The sequence below is a fragment of the Microtus ochrogaster genome, chromosome 15 (genome assembly GCF_000317375.1).
Source record: "Microtus ochrogaster isolate Prairie Vole_2 chromosome 15, MicOch1.0, whole genome shotgun sequence".
Lineage (NCBI taxonomy): Eukaryota > Metazoa > Chordata > Mammalia > Rodentia > Cricetidae > Microtus > Microtus ochrogaster.
Window position 1 is genome coordinate 20057841 of NC_022017.1, and position 23356 is coordinate 20081196.

General features: G+C 42.2%; 1 protein-coding gene across 1 annotated transcript in view; it reads left to right on the plus strand.

Moving 5' to 3' along the window:
• Positions 1-23356, plus strand: part of Slc2a13 (solute carrier family 2 member 13) — a 297270-nt gene that overhangs the window by 215424 nt on the left and 58490 nt on the right. Inside the window, exons 5-6 of the mRNA XM_005354317.3 lie at positions 3398-3561; positions 6278-6398. Of these exons, the coding sequence (XP_005354374.1) occupies positions 3398-3561; positions 6278-6398 (285 nt within the window). The remainder of the gene's footprint in view (positions 1-3397; positions 3562-6277; positions 6399-23356) is intronic.

Sequence of the window (23356 nt, forward strand, 5' to 3'; positions counted from 1 at the left end):
TATGTCTTTGTGATGAACTATTCCTTTATGAGTATACAGTGGCCTTTTCAAGTCCATCATGTTAATTTTTATTTGGGATCCACTTTATCAGATGTCAGAATATTGATGGCAGCTTATTTTCAACTTCTATGTTCTTGCTAAGGTAACTGACTTCTTTCTACTGTGTGTGTGTGTGTGTGTGTGTGTGTGTGTGTGTGTGTGTGTGTGTGTGCCAGTGAGGTGTGTTTCTTGGAGAGGTCAGGTGAGTTTGTTTTTAATTCAACCAGCCAGTCTGCATATTTTTATTAGTGATTGGAGGCTGTTTGAATTTAAGTTATCATTTAAAAAGTTTGCTGATTTTTGTAAGTTCTTTTGCTAGCTGGTTGGATGACCCTTTGTTCTTCCTTTCCGCTCTTCTGATGGTAATAGGTTTCTAGTTGGATATGTTGCATGTGATGGGCTCTTTCTTAGCTTTCATTTACCTACACAGTCCTCTCATGATTTTTTTCTTTGCTCTGCTCCTGTGATCAAAACTCTCTTTTTTCCTACTTTGTTCCTTTAGTGTCTTACTGACATTACTCTCCAGGTCCGGGATGATTTCCTTGCTTTATTCATCTGCTTGTTTGAGGTCACTGGTCTTTTTTGTCAATTTTGATATCTTGATCTTGCTTTTCATCTATTTCAGTGCCTTTGAAATCACCAGGTGAGGTGTTATGGATTTTGGAGGATCTGTGTTGCCAATAGCACGTTAGATGGGAAGTCTGCCCCTCCCCTGCCATGTAACCTCGTAGCTGGAGCTGTGCTCAGCAAGTCTTTCTTCTTGACACTACTGCGTGTACGGTACAATCGTCCTGCTGCTGTTGTTGCAGGTTTCTGAGATTCATCCTCTTCCCTTTATTGAATTGGAGTCTTTCTTTCTTGGTACTTCTGTTTCACCAGGTCAGACAGGGGCAGTTTCTAGCCTGTTTTCTTACCCGTAAGTCTCCTAGAGCAGTCTGCTCACAGAACACATGTCTTCATGTGATGTCTCTTCCAATTCCATTTGATTTGTCCACTGCCTCTAAGAAAGAACCCAACCATAATTATATTTGGGAGTTGGTCAGAGTATATGTTGGGGGGGGGTCGGGGTGGACAGCCTCTGTTTATTACATGTACCTTAACACACATCAAATACTGTGATTCTAGAGGAAACAGCTCCATACTTTGTGTGTGTGTGTGTGTGTGTGTGTGTGTGTGTGTGTGTGTGTGTGTGTTAGTTGCTCTTTCTTCACTTCTGTTCCAGATTGTTCTACCTGCCAGAAAATCCTTGTGATCCTTCATGGCTGCACACCATTAAATTTCAGAGATAGCAAGGAATATTACGCAACAAATGAAATTGTTCTTCTGTTCTTTATTCCACATTGTAAAGTAAAATGACTTGTTTCCATTTTGTTTTCTCTAACACCAACCCGTGAGTCTCTTGAGGGCAACAGTGCCCAATCCATAAATAGATATTCAGTAAATGAAGATTAATAATACACGGACAACATATCACAATTCTAACTTTGGAATGTGAGTTTTTGAATCACAGGACAGTGTCTGATTACGGGTTGCCCCATAAGCTCTAGTAACACCATATTTTTGCACCTATCCAATGTTTTATTTTAAGTAAACTCAAACAAGTTAGTTTAATACTACTCTCTTTTTCGTTCTCTAAATTAGCTGGCAATTTCGTGAGTTTTAAATCAAAATTTAAAACATCAGTATAGGCCTTGTTTAGCTATATGTAGCTCTTTTTTGAGAATGATTCTGTTCAATGTCTCCGGTTTTGTTACTAGACTTCTGAGGAGAATATTGCATTAACTAACGTAGCACATAGCAAACTTTTTCAACATTACATATTCGAGGGACTTTTTGTAGCTCATTCATTTTATTATAAATGCAAAATATTGTCCATGTAACAGACAAAATTACACAAGTGTTAAACAATCAAATATCTTTGATATAGGACAGAAAGAAAATATCAGGAAAACTTAATTTTGTTTTGCTCAATTGATTTGCTTTAAATATTATCAAACACAACCATTATAGTTTTAATTCGTGATATGGAAATGCATCTTGACTCCTTTTCAGTCATTATATTGATCCTTATATTGGTATACTTGGCCTTATACCCGTACAATTAAAAATTGTTCTTTCTCCATCCTTGAGTTTTCCTGAATACTTCTCCCGTGTTAGATCTGGTGCTCATTTTCCTTGGTAGAGGACACACAGGCCCTCGCTGTGCAGTTATCTGTAACAGCGTGTGCAGCAGAACTTGAAAATTGCAAAGCGCTGTTCAGATGGAATGGGTCACGTTCACAGATTTTTTTATTACTATATCCTCTGAAACATTCACAGTTCTCATGATAGGAGTTACTGGGGATTGTGGGTCTATAACAGCTGGCATCATTCAGAGTCTTCAGACGGCTTATGTCATTTTTAGTGTGATCAGGAAAATCTGTCCTGTTGTGCGGTAATTTATAAATTTGGATTGCTATTTTTAAAAAGGTAAACAGTCTGTCAAGATGAATGAGCTGTGATTCTGTTCATATTTCATATAAGAACCTTTCTCATTAATTTAAAAGCTAGTAAACAAGCATTGGTGAATCGAAGAGACATATTTAAGGCAGATTTATATCTCTGAAATATTATGTAAGTATTGATAAATAGCTAGAAAGTACAGATTTTTTTTTTACTATGAAAATAACCATCTTGGTCCCACATGCTCAAACACCCACTGTCAGATTGAGAATGCCTCAGAGCTAGGCAAAGCCACAGTTCAGGATGCACTAGCGGTGTTTGGATTCTTCCAATAGAAAAGTGTTGCTTGTGAAAAAGGTCATCTCATTGAATTTGTGTAAACAAGATGAGTCTACTGACATAGGAAAATAAATCGTGCTTGATACTCAGTCTCACAAAGGAGCACAACCTCCCAGAAACTCTTGAGCCATCCACATTTGCATAGGTCAGTGCCTTGTCTTGTACAAAGCTAAATACATCCTGACACCCCATTCTCGGGCAGTTTCCTGACAGAGGCCTTTCATGTGTTCCACCACCACTAACGCCACATTGTATTCAGTCTCTCCATTCACAGAGAACACTGGCTTCCGGATCATCCCATTGTCTTAGAGCTTATCCTTAATGGCTTTAGTGAGCCAGATGGCTGCTACTGTGTTAGAGATGGGGCACTCGGCCTTCTCTCTCCAGAATAACAGTGTCCAAGAAAGGTTTCTCCATTGTGATCCTTCGAAGGGCTTGCATGAATTCTTGTAACAATGTTATTAGTGCCATTAGCCACTTTTTTTTTTTTTTTAGGTGGACTGCCTCCTTCTGTCTGATTGGCAGTTTCCTTGAATAACGAACTACAAATGACCATCGTTCTGTTCTTTGCTCGCAGGTACTACAGCGCAACCATCCTGCAGATGTCTGGCGTGGAAGACGACAGGCTTGCAATATGGCTGGCTTCCGTGACGGCTTTCACCAACTTCATTTTCACACTAGTGGGAGTCTGGCTCGTTGAGAAAGTGGGTCGCAGGAAGCTTACCTTTGGCAGTTTGGCAGGTAGGTGTCCAGATATAGACTCCTGCTTTAACAAACCTTCTAGTAGGGACAGCGACTCTCCCGAAAGAGCACAGTGGCTTCTGAGAATGAATTCTAAGCCAAATAATATCAAACTAGAATGTGACAGAAAGCAAATAAGATCTGACTGGGAAGATCTTTTGAGTAGCTGTGGGTACGTGGCTGGAGACGCTTCTGTGACACTAAAGGACTTGTAAGGACACATTGACTGAGAGCCTGTTTCTGTCAACAGCTGGAGTGCTGTTCCGAGACACAGAACTGAAGAGCATCAGCGCTGTTTTCTCTGTTCTTATTTGAAAAGCTTACCCTTTTATGTTCTTACTTTGCAACACTGAGGTCTTTATCTTGGAATCGTATGGAAGCAAATATTAGAATCTTCATTCACAAAGCGAGGAAAGACTTTATGAAGCAGGCCTAGAATCTAGGGTAAAGTCTGATTAGTCAAGTGTGTTTTATATGAGAGTAAAACAAGAAAGCACACAAGTGCCTTTGGTGTTCAGAGTTAGCCATTTCAACCTGACACTTCTCTGGAAAGGACTCTGCCGCAGGATAGACGAGGACCCGCCTTTAACATTGTCTTTACATGGTTATATCAGGTATTTTCTAAGACTTTCCCCAGTGTACAAACCCAGTTCTACTCATCAGCTGGCTGTATCCCCATAGCAACTTTATATCTGGAATCAAATGTGTGTCTTACACTCAAACATAAAAATTTTAGAATAACATTAACCAAATTCTAGTTAAGCAAGATTATATCTAAAATAAAATTTCATCTCACGCAACTGCTTTAGCACTTAACTACAGTTTTTGGTGAGAAAATTGCACCCCTATTTCCAAACTTAGTTATTGGGAAGTCAAGTCTGGGTGAGCAGGACACTCCCGCTCCCGGTCTCTCCTTGATAGTGAATACACTGTTCCCAGGAGTTCAAGTGTTAGCTTAGAAGCGAAGATGAGATGTTGACCAGGGTTTGGGATGATGCCAGGAGGTCCCCAGTGAAGACAAGGGAGGAACAGGAGAAAGTTTTAAAGCAAGCATTTCTAAACCTGTTGAAGTAAGAAAGGTATTTAGCCTAGAGAAAATATGGAAGTAATCAATAACAGATATGTTAGCCTTTTTTTTTCTGGTGTTTGAACTCTGCTGCTTCTCAGCTGAGTCTACCAACAAATTGTTTAGTAGTTTACGTTTTTATACATTGCATAGCATTACAAATAACCTTTTAAATGAATAGTAACATTTAAAATTTAAAAATCTGTATATTTTCATTAAGATCCATTTGGAGAAGACATAATTAACTTGGGAAAGGCTATGTGCTCTGCCCAGACCAAGAGTTGGCCAATAAATCGCTGAGGCCACTTCAGCCTAGCTGCTGCCACCCTCCTGCCCTGTCACATGAGCTCCCAGGGCTCTGCTGTTACATAACCCTTTAATAGGTTTAGTTGAATTTTAAACAACTTGCCTTCTATTTCAGTGAAGTATTTAGTGCCACACGCATTCTTTCCCTAAGCTCCACAAAGCACACATGCTGTCCCAGCCAGCTTTCCAGCTAACACAGAATCTGTTCCTTTCAGTTGCTTTAAAAAAAAAAGTGTCCTTTTAATTCTGTGCCTAGAACAGAAATTAAAAGCTAAATGTGCATGAGTGTGCATGTGTGCATGTGTGTGTGTGTGTGTGTGCATATGTAAGTGTGTGTGCATTTTCATTATGTATGCACACACATTCAGATGTACCCAGGGCCTTGTGTTAGGCAGGTACTGAATTGCAGCCCCGGCACATGGTTTTTTGAGGCAGAGTCTTGCATTTTAGCCAGACTGGAATGGATCTTCTTGCCTCTGCCTTCCAAGTACTAGAATATCAGGAGCTTCCTACCACACCTGGAGGAATTTGGTCTTTTCAGTGATAGAAACGATGATGAAGTTGCTTATTAAATTCAAGAACAAGTGTTCAGCCTCAAGTGTTCACAGGGAATGTGGATAAATGCACGTGGCCCCCTCTTTGGTCTGCCGGTCCCTGTTTAGTAGGCAGTATTTTCCACCTCCTCTAGAAATAATCAATCCGATCAGTCCAGGACTTTATTTTGCCAATTCCCACCTTACCTGACTAAATGTTGCTGGGAGAATTTCTTGCTCTGACAGGAGCATTTGATGTGTATCTCTTTCCTTTTGTGCTCCTGTTGTGACAGTGACCTGACACCATGAGACTTCTGTTCTTTTCTTTGTTTCTTTTAACTTCTGTAATACTTTATTTCGACTTCTAGTTCCAAAGGTCAGAACATAATGGTGAAAGAGGCATGGTGTCAGGCTGCTAGGGTGGAAAAGGGCTTATTTTCATGGACTGATATTTTCTTTTGATTTATCGGCAATTTTGCAGTCATTTTTTGTTTGTTTGGTTTTTTTTTGTTTTGTTTTGTTTTGCCTGCTTATTGTTTCAGTCTTAGAAAACCATTATCATTTTTGTTTTGTTTTGTTCTGTTTCTGGCTCACAACTGTATTGGCTTTGAATTTTCCCTTCTTTGAATCTTATAATAGGTGTGTGTTAGTGAGTTCTTCTGACCATTGGTACACATAGTAAATCATTTTTCATTCCGGGAAAGATAAGTAAAGGAATTTTATTCAGAGCTATGGTGATAAACCAAGTCTGTGTTGAACTAATGCTGTCAATGTTCCCCAGTAAGAGGCTTTTATTTATTTTTTTTTTCAGGTACTACCGTAGCCCTTATTATTCTTGCTTTGGGATTTCTGCTCTCAGCCCAGGTTTCCCCACGGGTCACTTTCAAACCAGTGGCTCCTTCAGGTCAAAACGTCACCTGCACGGGATACAGGTGAGATTTTGCTATGTTCCCTCTTCATAATCCAGCTATAATATTTTTTTTGCTTTTAACATTTCTAAGACTTAGATGAATAGGAGACTCCTGAGTTCGCAGCCTGGGGTCTGAAGGGCTCGTGACAGGAGGCGTGGTCAGGAATCTCAGTGTCAAAACCATAGTCTTCAAATACAGAACATGAAAAATTGAAGAAAAATGAGGTGCTTGACCCAATTGTAGTGTTGAGTGGGCTGACACAGGGACTAAAGAATTCACGGGTGAATTCATGAGAGAATGATTGGACAGCTTTGATAATTCAAACACTATTTGGTTACTTGTAGTATAGCCTTAACATAAACATGCCAGCATGGAAAGGTCTTTAGGTACAGCTATTTCCTTAGGCAACAGTTACGGAATTTCAAAGCACCCACGAGCTATGGTTTTATCTTATTAATTTTTGATGGACTGGAGAATATCTATGGCATGTCTGTGGAGTGCAGACCCATGGGATTGCAGTAAAGATGAATTAAGATTCATCTAACAGAGTGCTTACATGTGGTAAGTTCTCCGGGTTACAGGGTCTGCTCTAATTAAGAAAACCCACAACAGAAGGGAAGACAGGAATGCCAGGCCTCAGAGAAGACTAGCTTCGTGACTGCGGTGTATGAACTGAGCCCTGTAACGGGAAGTGAACTAAGCCCGTCAACAGCAGCAGCAGATGTGGCGACCGTGCAGGTAGTCAGGACCTGAGTAAGAAAAGACCAACCACGGGCCAGCCAGGGTACGACAAACTAGGAGGAGGCTACGGAAAACCCAGATCACCTAAAATTGCCAGAGCTCTTTGTTCTTCAGCCCAAGAGCGTGAACATGCACGCATGGAGAGATTATAAGCAGAGGAGTGACTTGTCCAAAATTTCCCTACTATACCATCTCTCTGCTCTCTTACTGTGTGGGTACACCAGTGTCACGCATATACGTAAGGAGGCCAGCTGTTAGAGATGTGAGTGAGATGATAGTCGCCTGAACTATGCTGGTAACACTGAGAGACTTTAAACGTGAGATTGATTCTCAATAATTTGAAGAGAAAAAAAATCAACAGGAATTAAAAATAAGTTAGTGATTAACCAGGAGCTAGAAGAGAAAGGGGTCTTCAGGGAAGTTTGAAGTATCTGTTTGGGGAGCCAGGTAGAAAGTAATGTGGACAAGAAAGGAGGTGATGCTGGATGAGGCCGGATGGTAGGTTGTCGTGGGCAGATGGAACTGTGGGAGAATGCTGTGTGGGTTTGGGGGTGCTGCCGTGTGATAGCAGAGGGTTTTAGAGTAGAACGTATCCAGGAAGTGTAATTATCAAAGGGATGGATAAGCTGAGTCCTGGTTTACAGCTCAGAGCCTTACTGAGACCGTGACTACCTTTGTGATTTCCCCATGGCTCACTCATCACACGGACAGTACTTCCCCAACCTCTGTGTTCTATTCCCAGCGTTGACTTGTGTGTACCCATGGTGGACAAGGCATTTATTGGGGCCTAATTTAAACCTCTCTTCATTTAGGGATGCAGGGGCCTCCATACATCATATCCTCTTCCCAGAACACTCTGGAAGACTGTTTATTCTCTAGGCTTCTCCTGTGGTGTTCCCATGTGAGGTCTTTTTATAGTGCCCGACTTGCAGACATTGCTTTTTCTCACACCTCCAGGCTTTGTCTTCCTGCCTTAGACCCAGAAGGCAGTTTGCTAGTGAAGATGGACCTAGGGGGTTGGGCTGATTTTGCTAAGCCAATGCTAGCTGGCACATCACCTCTTCGGTACATCCCGTACTGCACTGGATGCCCTGCGTCAGGCGAACCCCACCAGAAGAGTGGACCTCTAGCCACAGCACTTCTCTCCCTGCTGTTTCTCAGTTGGAACCCTTGTCCGGAGTCACCACTGGGGGTGTTGACAAGCGCAGGAGAGGAGGGGCAGAGTTTGCAGACACTCCCTATCAGGTGTCCGGACTCTTCTCTGAATGCTAACTTCCTCTCACTTCTCACCCCCTCTTCACCAGCATCAAGTCAAGAATACAAAGATATATGTTTATTGTGGTTCCTTCTGTGCAGTGATTTCACTCCGGGTTTTCTTCTGTAAATGAAGTTCCCAGTCATCTAAACTTAGCATTGTGGCTTCACCTTCTTACCCCCCCGTGACAGTGATGCTAGTTTTGGGAAACAGTGTGTCTTTCACTCCCTGTTCCTCTCGGAGATCACTGCTATACTTACTACGGTGTTTTCTTATCCTTCCTAGCCATGTATGGTCATCTTAAATCATTGACATAGCATTATGATCCTGTCAGAGTCAATCATATTTTTATGCAACACTGAAATGTACAAAAATGACATCTGTTACTGTTCCTCATTTTAACACCATGGTAACAATGTGTTCGTTGTTTCTGGTCAGGCTTAGCAACTGGCAGTGAATTAATGACTATACAGAGTGGAAATTCTCTATCTGTGTCTATCCTAGTCTTCCCTACTGATTTCCTCTCAAATCAACCTGGTTTCATTTTTAACCTTGTCAGGAGAAGGGTTTGTGATCATAAAAATGCCGTAGAATGTGTTTGTGTTGTCTAATAACCACAAGCCCATTTGAGATAAAAATAGGCATAAATGGTATTTGAAAAAGAAAATGAGGGTTGAAACAGAAGCCTGAATAAGTTTATCCTGGAACCTCATCCTGAAATATTGCATATATATTTTGTTGTTAACTGCATACCTATTGCTGACTTTGGCACATGAAGAAGAGGATTTTACCAATGATGCAAGGATCTTTTTCATTTGTGTGGTGTGTGTGTGTGTGTGTGTGTGTGTGTGTGTGTGTGTGTGTGATACATGTGCATGAGTGCCAGTGATAGGTGCCACAGCTCATGTGTAGAGATTAGAGAACAACTTTTATGAGTTTTCTCTTTCTTCTATGGGTTTCAGGAATCCAACTCAAACCTCAGACTTGCATAGCAAACATTTACTTCCTGAGCCATCTTGCTGGCATGATGGGAGGATTGCTCTCTGCCTGCATAGTACAGCTCAGAAGAAACTGAATTCTTCATATGGCAAATCATCGTTTAGTTCTCCACGACTGTTCTTTATTTTGGTGACTTGAAATGTGTCAAAAACTTTCATAGCTGTTTTGCATGAATATTCTGAACTCAAACATTGCTTGTTTTCAGTAGTCAAAAAGTGTCTTTTGGATCCAAACATGGTGCTGTGGACCTATAATCTGTGTACTTGGGAGATGGAGGTGGAAGAATCGGGAGTTCCAGATCATTGTTAGTCTTGGCTATGTAATGCTTTCTTATTTTAAGAAAAAAATGCTTCTTGAAAATATAAAAAGGAGGAATCTTAGAATAAGTGCGCAAAGAGTAAAGGCAGTATATTCCAAGAAGAGGCATCCTTTATGTCTTCTGTACAGGTCATGAAGAAGAGTATCGAGGTTGGTCATGGTGGTATCCCAGTACTCAAGAGGCAGAGGCAGACAGATATCTGAGAATATGATGTCAGCCTCATCTATGTAGTGAGTTTCAGGCCATCAAAGACTACATAGTAAGATCCTGTCTCGGGGAAAAAGAAAATGTGGATTCTTCAAGGAACCTGGTCTTGATGAACAAGTGAAATTACAAATATCCCTCGCTTCATACGCCATGTGAATCCCTGGAATATGAGAGGACTTCAAAGTTGATAGGGTGGAAATGACAGAATTTACATATTTAAAACACCACTATGGTTGCTGGTTGCAGAGTAGAGTCAATCAGAAAAGAACAAAGGGATGGAGGGATATAGGTAGCCTAGGCAACAAGAAATATAATCTGGATAGCTGTGGAGACAAGCTCGAGAGCTATCATGGAAGGAAATGGCAGGACTGGGCGGTTGGGTGGATGACCAGAGAGAATGGACACCTCTCCAAATGACTGTTGGGGTTAGCATCTGGCATCTACAGTCTCACTGCAGACAACTCTAAGTACCATAACCCAAAGCAGTTTGGGGAACAAAGGATTTGTTCGGTTTTTACTTCGACATCACAGTCTGCCATTGAGGGGAGTCGGTATAGGAACTCAGACAGGAATCTGGAGGCAGGAACTGGAGATCAGCATGGTCGAACACTACTTATGGCATGCCACTCAGATCACCCAGACTGATTGTTTTCTTTTTTAATAGAAGTCAGGACCACCAGCCCAGGGTTTGCACCATACACTGAGACTGCACCCTTGCATATCAATAATTAGTCAAGAAAATGCCTTCCCAGGTTCGTCTACAGTTCAGTATAACAGAGACATTTTCTTAGTTAAGATTTCCTCATCCCAGGTGATGGTAGGTTGAGTCACATTAACAGGAAAACTGGCCAGAACATCCTCTTCTTAGGAGCATTTTCTCCAGGATAAATGGGTTACTTTAGCAGCCAAGCATTTTAGCATCATCTGGTAGTCATATTCCTATTCAGAATACCATTTATCCCTTTCTAACTAGAAATATATACATTAAAACTTGTCTGAACTTACACAGTCAGGTCCAAAGTAGAGCCAGAAGGTAAAAAGACAAGTAAACATATGTGTCTCAGATAACTGAGTGTCTTCATGACTTTTCTATTGATGTGAAGAGACACCGTGACCAAGGCAACTTAGAGAAGAAAGCATTTAATTGGAGGCTTGCTCAGTTGCAGAGGGTGGAGTCCTTGATCGTCATGGTGGGAAGCAGACAGGCGTGGTACTAGAGTAACAGCTGAGATCTTTCATCCTGATCCACAAGCAGCAGGCAGAGAGACAGCACAGGCTCTGGCATGGACTCAGTACCACTTAGATTCTTGTTCTAAAAGTTTGGTCATGACACGGAACCAACAACTCTACCTTAGAGTTCTGTTCACAAATAGTGCCCCATTCTGTTATATGTGAACAAGGGGTGTAAGCTATGCCACTCTATCTGCGACAGGCCAACATAACCTTGTAGGAAAGTTTACTGAGTAATAAATGATACTAAATAAAAGCCCTGACAACATTTTTTTGCTTTTTTATTGATTTTATTGAGCTCTACATTATACTTATTTTATAAGGTTCAACGTAATGAAAATTGCCATCTTAGAAGCCATGTTGGCTGAATGATGAGACGAGCTACGTATCAACAGCCAGATGTCTGACTTTTAGTTGAAGCATTGCTCCTCATACCCCAGTTCGCTGTCTAGGTCCCCTCCAGTGCTCTCTCTGTCTGACATGTGGGAAAACAACTGCTGCTTCCATCCAAACCTTTGCTTTTTAAAACAATTTTTGTAACCCACTTAAGAAGTCTCTTCAGTGAAAGTAGCTTTGACCACAACGGCTTAGGCAGGCTTGATGCTTGAATAGATGGATCTTCTAGGAAGAGGTAAACAGTATTGATTAAAGCACAAGTACATATCCGTAAATAAATCAGGAGATTAATGAGATGTAACATTCTCTGTATCCTTAGGGTTAGTTCTTATTTTTGATTTAAAAAAAACATTTTTGAGCATTACAGTAGGAAACAGGCACTAAAAAGAAACAGCCTTACTTTTAGTGGAAGAAAAAGCACAACAAAGGCTGATGGGGGGGCGGGGCGGTCCAAGTGTGGCCTGGCTAGTCCCCGCCTCCTGAGGCCCTTGCAGCAGACTGCACATGAGGCATCACCACTCTCCATCTCTTTACAGAGTCATATTTTCAACTATGTAAAATAAATTGACAGCATCACAAGAGAAACCAGTATATTAAAGTCTGTTACCAAGTGTATGGGCCATCGTGTGAGGGATCAAGCCTGCCTCGTGTGTCCTAGGCAAGTTCTTCGGCACAGAGCCACATGGCCAGCACCACCCCCTTTTGTCCTTCCTTCCTCCCTAATTTGATTTGGCAGTAAATTCTTGCTAAAATGTCTAGATCAGTCTCAAGCCAGCAGTCCTCTTACCTTAGCCTCTGGATTAGAGGCCTGCGCTACTACAGCCAGGTTCAAATCCTTCACAAATATACTTGCTATAGGATGACACTCGTACCTCATTATTAAATATGAAAAGGCAGAGGTAGCGGCAAGTTCAACATCACAGTTTAGACATCTTAGTAATGTCAATGGTATTCGGAGATTTCTATATTTAATGTAATGGGACATGGTGATATTAGATTGCTTTTGCTGACAGTTTATTGCCTGCATAATTCCTTCGTAATTGAAGGAAATGCTTAATTTTAATAAAAGGTTAATAAAATACGAATTTTTTTCCCATCGACTTTGTGGGTCCCATGTGAAAGATATAGTTCACAAGAGTGAACTCAATCTAATTCTTTCAAGGTGGATAACGGTTTCTCAGACTGACAAGGAAGAGCAGGCCCAAGAGTATGAGAGCAATCTAGGCAAAGGCAGGGGATCCATTCTCTTCAGGAAATTAGACTAAATTAGACTTTGATGTTGCTAGGGAACGAGGTGCCAGTCTGCAGATGAGGCAGAGGGAAACGAAGGGCCTTGGGTACCAAGTTAAGGATTTGGTGGGGAAGAAGGAAGGCAATCAACACCACCAGGCAGGAATTCGCAATATCACCTTGGAGCTTTGCAGAGGGCTTTCTGCTTGGCTTTGGGTGTGTGTGGGAGAAGTCCCACAGCCCCAGAGAGACAAAACAAACCTGAAATTTATTTACGTTGGTATTATGAGGACAGGGTATCTTTGGAGATATTCAGGGTAGATTGTTTAAAATGTTAAGTGCGGAGATTTAGAGGGAGATATTTGGCTAGTTCAGTGAGGGTTGCATGTTCTGTTGACTGAACTAGGAAGAGGGGTGAGCCAAATTTCTAAGCATGCTTTAGTTTCTAAATAATATTAGTTTCTGTGAATTAAGTCTTTCACTTTTGCAGGAATCATTCCAAATTCTGTATGGATATTTTTGTCAAGTTACTCTCACACCTTTCTTAGGAAGAGAATATTAGATTATTTAATTGTATGGGAGGAAGACAAAGGCCGGGAGAGAGTGTATTGTAATTTACTGAGATGGCGTAGGTCCTTTGTTCTGCCCACCACCCTCCGTTAGTCAAACTAATGGCCTTTCTTTGACTGCCTGACAGCCTGTCAAAGCTTTGAGAACCATAGAAAGGTGCTTATGTCAGCCAGCCATGGTGCAGCAGGAAGAGCATCTATATAAACCTGCTTATCAACTCTAGGACTTTATCAAGACTCTCCCCCTGAAAATGGAGTGCCAGATGATGAAGCTCATTAAACTAGCAATACCCTAATGATCCAGCTACAGAGTGTGCACTTAATTGAACTAATATTAAAACTCCTCCAGGATATTCAGTAGCAGAGTTCATTTTGTAACAGAGATGAGTTCTGGACTCATACATAGATTAATAAGCAGATTAAATCACTTCCAACACTGCTGTCTTAGCGATGTTGATTTTGAGAAAAAAAAAAAAGTGTTCCTGATTCCAGGAGAATTGGCCATAAAATGAATTGATACCTTCGAGCTGTCTCAGAATTTGGAACAGCCAGCTTTGTTTTTCCAGATTCGTGATGTTTTTTGAGACAGGATTTTTCTGTGTAGCCCAGCTATTTACTGGAACTTGCCGTGTAGACCAGGTTGGCCTCAAACTCACTAAGATCCACCATTGTCTGACAGTTACTTGGATTAAAGGCATGCACCACCACTGCTTGCCTATCTTTTCTCAAGTTTTATGTGTAGAAGTATTTTTGCCTACATGGATTTACGTGTACCGTGCATATGTGTGATAGTCACGGAGGCCAGACACCCCAGAACTGGAATTATGGATCCTGGCAAATGAATGGTGGGAACTGAACCCCAGTCCTCTGCAAGAGCAGCAAATGCTCCTAACCACTGGGCTTTCCTTATCCAGCCCCATTTTTTTGCCTTTAATCCAAGAAATGCTAATAGTTTGGGGTCACAAATGCAAAGCCATCATGAGCTGGCAGTATACCTCAGCTATTGCTATCTTTCTCAGATAACACCACAGAGCATTGTTTTTATATCCCTACCTTGGGTCAGCCTTCTTCCAGAAGGTGAGAGGTCTGAATTTTCTAGAAAATAGGTCTGCTTTATACTTGAGACAAGGAATGCAGCAGACACTGTGGAGGTGTTTTTAGCTTAGACATTCTTTAGGAGAAGGAGCAACTGTGGGCAGGATGTTTCTGACCCTCAGATATCACTGGCGAAGTCAGCCATGGCTTCATCATCAGAATCTCCTTTGAGGCCCACAAGCCCTTCACTCTCCTCCACAGTGTGTCAGTGAAGACCTCTAAAACATCAGGAGAAACAAATTAAACATAGAGTTTTTCACAGACTTTTGTAATCATTTCGTGTTTTCACTGTCCAGAGCTCGTGTAGGCTTTAGTCAGATTTACGATAGATTAGAGTCACAATCTGTGTAGTAATAATAAAATTTGACTAGCTCTTTCCAGAAGGATACCAGAGAGCAGTTCGTTTTTATCTCTGTGTTCTTAGTGACTTACCATAAACCGCTTGCTTTTTGACCAATGTCTAATGAAGATACGGCTCTTCACACTAGTTGCTTTGTAAAAAACTTAGTGGCAAGTGGTCTTACTAAGTAACCACTTTGAATCCCTTTCCTTACCCAAGTCTAAACACTAATAGCCAAACCATGATTCCTCTTATAAACCATATTCAGTAACATCTTCCAACATTCTATAATTCTGGCTGAGTAGAGAATAGAACCCATTACAGTATTCTCATCTTCAGGAAAGCTTCAGTTCTAAAGAGCAAAGGGCCTTGTTCACAATTGCCTGTGATCTGTATTTTAATGTAAGGGAAAAACTATTGTTCTTTTGGGTTTTGGTTATGGTTTATGGTATGTATTTCATGTGTGTGGATGTCTGTATGTGTGTGTTTGAGTATGTATGTGGGAGTTGTATATCCCAGGCCCCTCTAATGCCCCTCATGTGTGGCCTTCCAAATGTCTGTGGGATCACAGGCAGCTGCCACTGTGCCATTTCTTGTGACTCAGATAAGGATGTTTTGTCATTTGGAGAAGGTAAGCTTTATTTTTAAAGCTGTGTAGGAGTTCTTGGATGGCAGTAATGAGAGCTGCCCTGCTTACGAGCCTTAATGGAGGCACATTGTAGTCAACTGCCAACATGAACCGACCCTTCACTCTCCTGGGTCACTGGTAGTATTTCCCTGAACCTCGGTTAGGCAGATATTCATGGTAAGAATTGGCATCTAGCATTGGTGACCACATCATTCCTGCAGTAGAGAAATCATGGTGTCCATTAGTGCCAACTTGAAGGTTGATTAATAAATCTCTCAACCTTTATAATACTAAAAGAAGACACTGTTCATTCTCTGTATCATAAAGCCATCAGTAGCGGCCGATTCACAATCAGAATTTCCCTTTCTTTTGTTTAATTTTCCTTGAGAATATTCTGATTTTTATGTAACAAATTCACTAGGCTTTTCCTTTATTTTTTTTTGAGATAGACTCTTACATATGAAAGCTGGCATCAAACTCTCTAGAACCTCTAACCTCAGTGTCCCCAGTACTGGAATTACAAGTGTGTGCCACCATGCCCAGCCCATGCTGATTAGTCATAGAAATCAGAACCCAGGCTGCTTCTTAGAAGGATTTTCTACTTTGCTCATTTTGTACTGAAAAAGAACTTCAATGAGCTTTTAAAGTTGAAACCAATAACTTATTTCTCAAAATGATAGATCTATGAATATGTATATTGTCTGTATTGATATATGTTGATCAGTTTTGTGATATGACCACAGCAAATCTTATGAAAAGCAGCATTTAATTGAGGCTTGCTTATATTTTTAGAGGTTTAGCCCATTGCCATCATGGCAGAGAGCATGGAAACACATGAACAGAAGTAGCTGAGAGTTCTACATCTAGATCTTCAGGCAGCAGGGAAAGAGAGACATTGGGACTTGTTTCAGCTTTTGCAACCCCAAAGCCCACCGCTAGTGACATACTTGTCCAACAAGGCCACACCTACTCCAACAAAGTCACCCCTCCCAATACCTCACAAGTGATGCCACTCCCTAGTGACTAATCTTTCAAATATATGGGGATCTTACTTATTCGAGCAGCACATTCTGACCCCTGACTCCCACGAGCTTGTAACCAAATCATAATAAAAAAAAAAGCATCCAATCCAACCTCAAAGATCCCCATAGTCTATGACAGTTTAAGCATTGTTTAAAAGTCTGAAGTTCAAAGTCTCTTCTGAGACTCAAGGCACTCTCTTCGCTATAACCCCTGTAAACCAAAATCAAAAAGATCATGTGCTTCCAGTATACAATGGCACAGAATCTATACATTGCCATTCTGAAAGGGAAGGAAGGGAGCATAGTGAAGAGATATGGGGCCAAAACAAGACCAAATATGAGTAGGGCAAGCTCCAAATTCTGCATCTCCATGTCGACATCTAAGTACCCTTCAGATCTCCAACTCCTTTTAGAGTTGTTGACTGCAACAGACTTCTCTCTCTTGGGCTGGTTCCACACACTGTTAGCAGCTCTCCTTGGCAGGTATCCCATGACTCTGGCATCTCTAACATCTTGGCATCTCCAGGGCAATCCAGGCTTGACCTTTACAGTATCACAAAATGGCTTCTCTGTTTCTCCATGCAGGGACATCCTCCCCCCCGACACACTCCTAGCCTTGGCAGCTTTGCTGAGCCTCAGAGAAAGATTCTACAACCCCTTTCTTGTATTGTTGACTGTAATGCCAGAACCATGTGGCTGAAGCTGCCAAGTTCTGCTGCTTGCTGGCACTGGAACATGGTTCCCTCATTCAGTTACGTTTTCACCAGCTTTATGTCGTTGATGGTTTCCTTCACTACTAAAGCTTTTCACACGTTTTCATCCTGTTTCACAAGTCTGAAGCATAACTGGGTGGGGTCTTGCCCTGATGTTATTGCTCTCTATTCTGCAAAGCATCAGGCTTTTCTTTAAACCTTTTATGTCTTTGAGTACTAAACTTGGCTCCATGATTCTTCTTGGTGCTCCTTTTCTCCTCAAACTGTACATTTTTTATTTTTCCTTGCTCAACTTGCTCCATTTCATTATAGACCTGCCTAAGAGTGACTGCTAAAAACCACACAACAGAGTCACGACTAGGCTGTTCTGAGAATCTCCTCTGCCAGTGCCATTAATTTAAAATTTTTTCAGTTTAGCCTTAGGCAGATCTTTTTGGACAGCCACATTCTCTGCCAAAATTTCCCAAGAACAATCTCTGGGACTTTTACTAGTATTCTTCTCTGAAACCTCTTGAGCCAGTCCATCATAATTACACTGTTCTCAACACCACTCCTACCTGAACGGCCCATTAAGCCCTTCTTAAAGAATTCCACTGGTTTTCTAATCTAAAATCCCAAAGTACACATTCCACCAACAAGCAGCATGGTCAGGCCTGTCACAGCAATAACCCTATCCTGGTATCAACTTAATACTTAGTTGGTGTTTTATTACTGTGAAGAAACACCATGATCACAGCAAATCTTATAAAAGAATGCATTTAATTGGGGATGGCTTACAGTTTCAGTGATTGAGTTCATTATCATCATAGCAGGGAGCAGGGAGGCGCACAGGTAAAAGTAGCTAAAAGTTCTATCTCTAAATCCTCAGGCAACAGGAAAAAGAGAGACACTGTGACTGCTTAGACTTTGAAATCCCAACGCCCACTCCCAGTAACACTCCCAGTAACAGTTCCTCCATCAAGGCCACGCCCTCTCAAGTAGCGGCTTTCCTAATGACCAAGCATTCAAATATATAATCCTAAGGGTAATTCTTATTCATCTACCACAGCATGCATGAAAAATATTAATCAGCATCATTAATTATAATTTTTTCTTTCCTTTGACATTACATTAGAATGTTTGCCTTGTTATGTTTTATTACAATCACCTTCAAGGATCTAAACATTATGAATTATTATTCCTTTCCATTGTATTTGGAATTCTAGTAGGAAGCAAGCGGGCCTCCGGTCATGAAAACAGACATTGTCATGGCTCATGTCAGCCATGGGTGGAGCCTAAGAGGTCTCTGCATTCTACTTTTTAAGAACTTTCTTCTTTATTTATTGTGTCCTTTCGATCACGCATCTCGATTCCGTTCATTTCCCCGCCCCTTCATATCTACCCTCTGCCCTTGCAACCCCCTTCCCAATAAAATAAAATGAAATTTAAGAGGAAGAGAGAAAAGTTAAGCTCATCGCGGGAGCTGTCGTGTGACCCGGTGAGGAACACAGTATACCTTTTTAGCCATGTCGTTTACTTTTTAAAAGCCACTTTCCTTACTCTCCAGCAGTCCAGTTATTTTGCTTACTTTAAGAAAACACAATGCCCAGCTCTAATAAGAAAGTGCAGAGAAAGGTATGTCTATAAAGAGAAGGACTGATTGATTGGCATAGCTAAACATAAACACTCAAATGGTAATGTGTATCACATGCATGCCTGCATGTAAATAAATGTGAAGATATTCATAGGAAGGGTATTTTCAGTCATGATAACTTGGAATTAATATCTTATTTACACACAATGTGGTAGTCATCATATAGAGATACAATTTCATCAATATACAATGTGCTATCTTTAATGCAAAAATCAGGAGCTGCCCTTTGCTGGTGCAGAGAATCGTCCATGGAAAGGGCAGAGAAGAAACTCAGAAGGATGCTTTAAGGGACTAAAATGGCAAACAAAACCAAGAAAGTCAATCACTCTTTGTGGCTTGGGGATGCCTTGGGACGGTGAGTTTTGCCAAGAGTCTGTTTGTGGTTACCCCATAGAGAGCTTATTTCAGAGAGAGACTGCCCTAAGAACGTTTCCTCCCTGAAGCCTTCCGCTGCCTTTTGAGAGGGGCTGTGCAGAGGAGAACCCCAAGATGGAGGGGCTGTGCTCACTCAGCAAGCTCAGACAGCTCAGACTCAGCAAGGCCTGGATCCACGTTCTTATAAGATGTTTACGTGAGACTGAGTGTTGTGAAGGAAATGAGCTGAGGTAAAGCAGACTGAAAAGAGTTACATGTCCTCCCAAACAGGTGCAACACTAGACTTGCCTTAAGATGCCGCATCCGGCCTCCCCTGCCCATCAGAACAGCATTAGTGCTTCTTCCTACGATAGGGACCCCCAAAACCCCAGGAGCCTGGCGCCAAGTGTCCAGTGAAGGCTCTCTGATATCATAAGTTTCAAAGTGATAGTCCAGACAGGAAAAGGCTGAGGAAAAATTCCAGAACCAAGCAGGTTCCTGATCCCCAGGTTCCCGGCAGTGGCCCGAGAAGAAGGATCAGGTTGCCCGACAAGAGGAGGTGGGCGAAGCCAAGCAGAGCAAGGAGTTTGGTGTTTACACTTTGATCAGTTTTGATTAGAACAGGAGCCTGGTCAGGTGATCGAAAGGACAAAGTGAAACTGGTCATGTAAAGGTGGCATTTCCGGGCACAGTGTTGGAAAAGTGCTGGACAGTGTGAGGACTGGAAAGAGCAACACAGAGCAATGCACGACGGGAAACAGGGAAACCGGGTCGAGGAGCACAGACATTGAGAGCGTTTTTAAAAACTCAGTATTTTTTAGGAGTTTTAGGCAATTGTGTAGCAGGATGAAAAAGTACAATTAGGAGAGAAACCTGCTTCCTTTTAACTGCTGAACGATGCTTGCTGTCTCCTGAGGGCTCTTTAACGCAGTGGGATGTTTTATTCCAGGTAAACTGAGGGCAGCTTAGTAGATGGGGTGTTTTACTTCACGAAGCTAGTATTGTGACCCTAGCTTTTACAATAATTTCTGAATATATAATTGTCTGAGTTATTTTTGTTTCTGTTTTTTCTTCTAATGAGTTCCTTCTTCCATGGCTGGAATGGAGGAAGTCCCCTGGCAGCCATGCTGTGGCAGGGAAGAAAGACTGATGTTCTTGAGTTCATACCTGGCCCCGCAGAGGGCTCACAGGAGGTACAGGGCCCCTGCTTGTTCTTAACAATATCCCAAGTCATCTGCTCCAGGCAGCTGGGATTTGAGGAATGAGGCCCTAAAGTAGGGGGGATTTGACGGAGGGACAAAGGGGGGCAGTGATGATCACGTGGGCCTAAGGTCATGGTGAGGGCTGGGGGAGCTTGTTTTACCTACCCATGCAAGGAACCCTAATGCCTGCATCCCCGCAACTAGTTTTCTGAGCTGACATCTTGCTAAAGGTAACTTTAAGACAAGGCATGGCTCTGGCTGCCTCTCGTTGGTTTAATGAGACACACTTAAGAAACTGGACCATTTCCTACAGAGTCAGATTTATCGACTTCTGAGTAGAAATTAGAATGCTCTGAATTAGCCCCTGTTAATGTTTTAAAGATTTTTCCCTGAGGCCACATTGAGCTACACGCGGTCTGCATTGGGTTACTGAATAACAACAGGCCGCCTTTCTCTCCCCTGGATGCTAGACACGAAGCTGGGGCCTTTATTTATCTCTTCTTTACCTAGAAACCTCTGAATTTCTTAGAACCAGGTTTAGTCTAAACATATGAATCTCTATCCCCTCCACCAACCACGTTTCTGAAAAGAAACCTCAGAGATTTAGAAGGTAAATCTCCTCCCCATTACTAGCAAGAAGGAATTCCCCAGAATTCTCACTTGGCTCCCCGATTTCTAACTGGCCTCTCTGAGCTCTGCCCTCAGTCCCCCCTACTCCCCACATCCGACAGGGTCTCAGTCTGCATTCAATCCCCCAGCACTCCCCACAGCTGAGCACATTCTCAGGGGTTACACAATCTCCCCCACGACAAAGACTGCAAGCTTCCATTGCACTTAGATAGCATAATGTTTCTCCAGAAAGTGCTATTACCTTTTATTATGATATTTGAAAGCTATAATCTAAGGCAATGCTGTATGTGCGTGCGTGTGTGTGCGTGTGTGTGTGTGTGTGTGTGTGTGTTTCTGCTGTGTAGGCTCGGAGGAAATTAGCCTTGTAGTTTATTTCTTACTGAAGATGAATTATAAAGATTATTAACCTACTCCTCCGTTTTCACTGTTGATCGCCTGTTCATAAGAGCTGTGGCTTCTGGCAATTTAAATACAAGCTGTAGCTTGTTCTTTGATGGTTAATTTTGTTTTATTTCATGACCGACCCAGGCATTTACCTTCTGCCGCCCACCCCTCAGAATTCATTTTCAGATATTAGACATAAAGAAAAGTGTAGCCAGGCTACAACCCACAACCCATGAGAAGCTAGGTAACAAGAAGGACGCTAAGGGAGACTTGCAGGGATTCCCCCCCGGAAAGGGGAGATAGATAAACTTATTAAATTGGGAGACAGTGGCAGGGGGAGAAGAACATTATGGAATTGGATAGTTGAGTTGGGGAAGGGACAGAGAGGGAGAGCAAGGAAAGAGATACCTTGATAGAGGAAGCAATTAAGGAGTTCGGGAGAAATCTGTTGCTAGGGAAACCTCCAGGAATCCACAAGGATGACCCCAGCTAAGATTCCAAGCAATAGTGGAGAGGACGCCTGCACTGGCCTTCCCCTGTCATCAGATTGATGACCCTAATTGTCATCATAGAACCTTTATCTAGTAACTGATGCAAACAGATGCAGAGATCCATAGCTAAGTAAGCACTGGGCTGAGCTCCTGGAGTCCAGTCAAAGAGAGGGAGGAGAGATTCCATGAGCAAAGGGGTCAAGATCATGATGGGGAAACCCACAGAAACAGCTGATCTGAGTTGGTGGGAGCTCACTGACTCAGGAATGATAACTGGGAAACCTACATAGGACTGAACTAGGCCCTCTGAATGTGGGTGATGGTTCTGTGGTTTGGGAAGTCTGTGGGGCCACTAACGGTGGGACCAGGATTTATCCCTAGTTCATGAACTGGCTTTGTGGAGCCCATTCCCTATGGAGGGATTCCTTGTTCAGCCCAGATACAGGGAGGAAGGGCTTGGTCCTTCCTCAAATGATGTGATGGACTTTTTTGACTCCACATAGGAGACCTTACCCTTTCTGAGGGGTGGATGGGGGTGGGGTGGGGACAAGGGGAACAGGAGGAGGGGAGGGAGGGCGAACTGTGGTTGGTATATAAAAATGAAAAAAAAGTTAAATAAAAAAATCCATCATTATGTGCTGAGTTAGAAAGCTACTGAGCACCCTGGGAAGGCAGCCTGTATTGAGCTAGATGCTGCTCTGCAAGGTGCAGCAGGTAGAAGCAGAATCTTACCCTCTTGAGACTCAAGAGCTGTAAACAGATTGACAGAAGGCGTCATACACAGAAGTATGTCACAGCAAAGCAAAGGACTGGCTCCAAAATACTTTATACCAATAGGAAAAAACCCTCATTCCTTGCCTTCAGTAATTCTTTTACAAAGTGGAGTCCTGTTATAAATGCCTTATTGATTATCTTTCTTTTGAAGATATATAATTTCTTGGGCTGGTGAAATGGCACAGTGGGTAAAAGTGTTTGCTGTACAAACCAGGCAGCCTGTGTTCAATCCCCAGATCCCCTGCAGAAGGAGAAAACTGGCCCCCCAAAATTGCCCTCTACCTCCCCACATACCCACATTCCCACATGCACACGATTACCCACACAATAAACATAGTATTTTTATTAAATTACTAACAAAGAAATTGTAAAACTTTTCAGCGTTAGGCTGCAACTAGAGTTTTTGCAATCTGAGCAGACACTTACGTGACAAGGTTTGCTGAGTACCTATAATTGGGGGCCCAGGGCGGCCACCGAACTGGACCATAGAGAGAAAGGTTTGTTTGTGGAAATTCAAATTGCCAAGGCTATCTCTCAGGGCCTGTTATAGCAGGGTGGGGTGTGTGAGCTGGAAGAGCCTGGAAGCTAGAATATAGGGAGGGGATTTGCGGGCGAGAGCAGCCTGGGATCTAGGTGGGGACTTTGGTCTGTTACAAGTTAGAGATACCCTATTACCAGACCTGGTTGACTCTATGAGTCAGACAAAGGAAATAATGGATTGTTTTTTCTAGCAAGCTGAAACCCACTTTCCCCACTTCACAGGGATG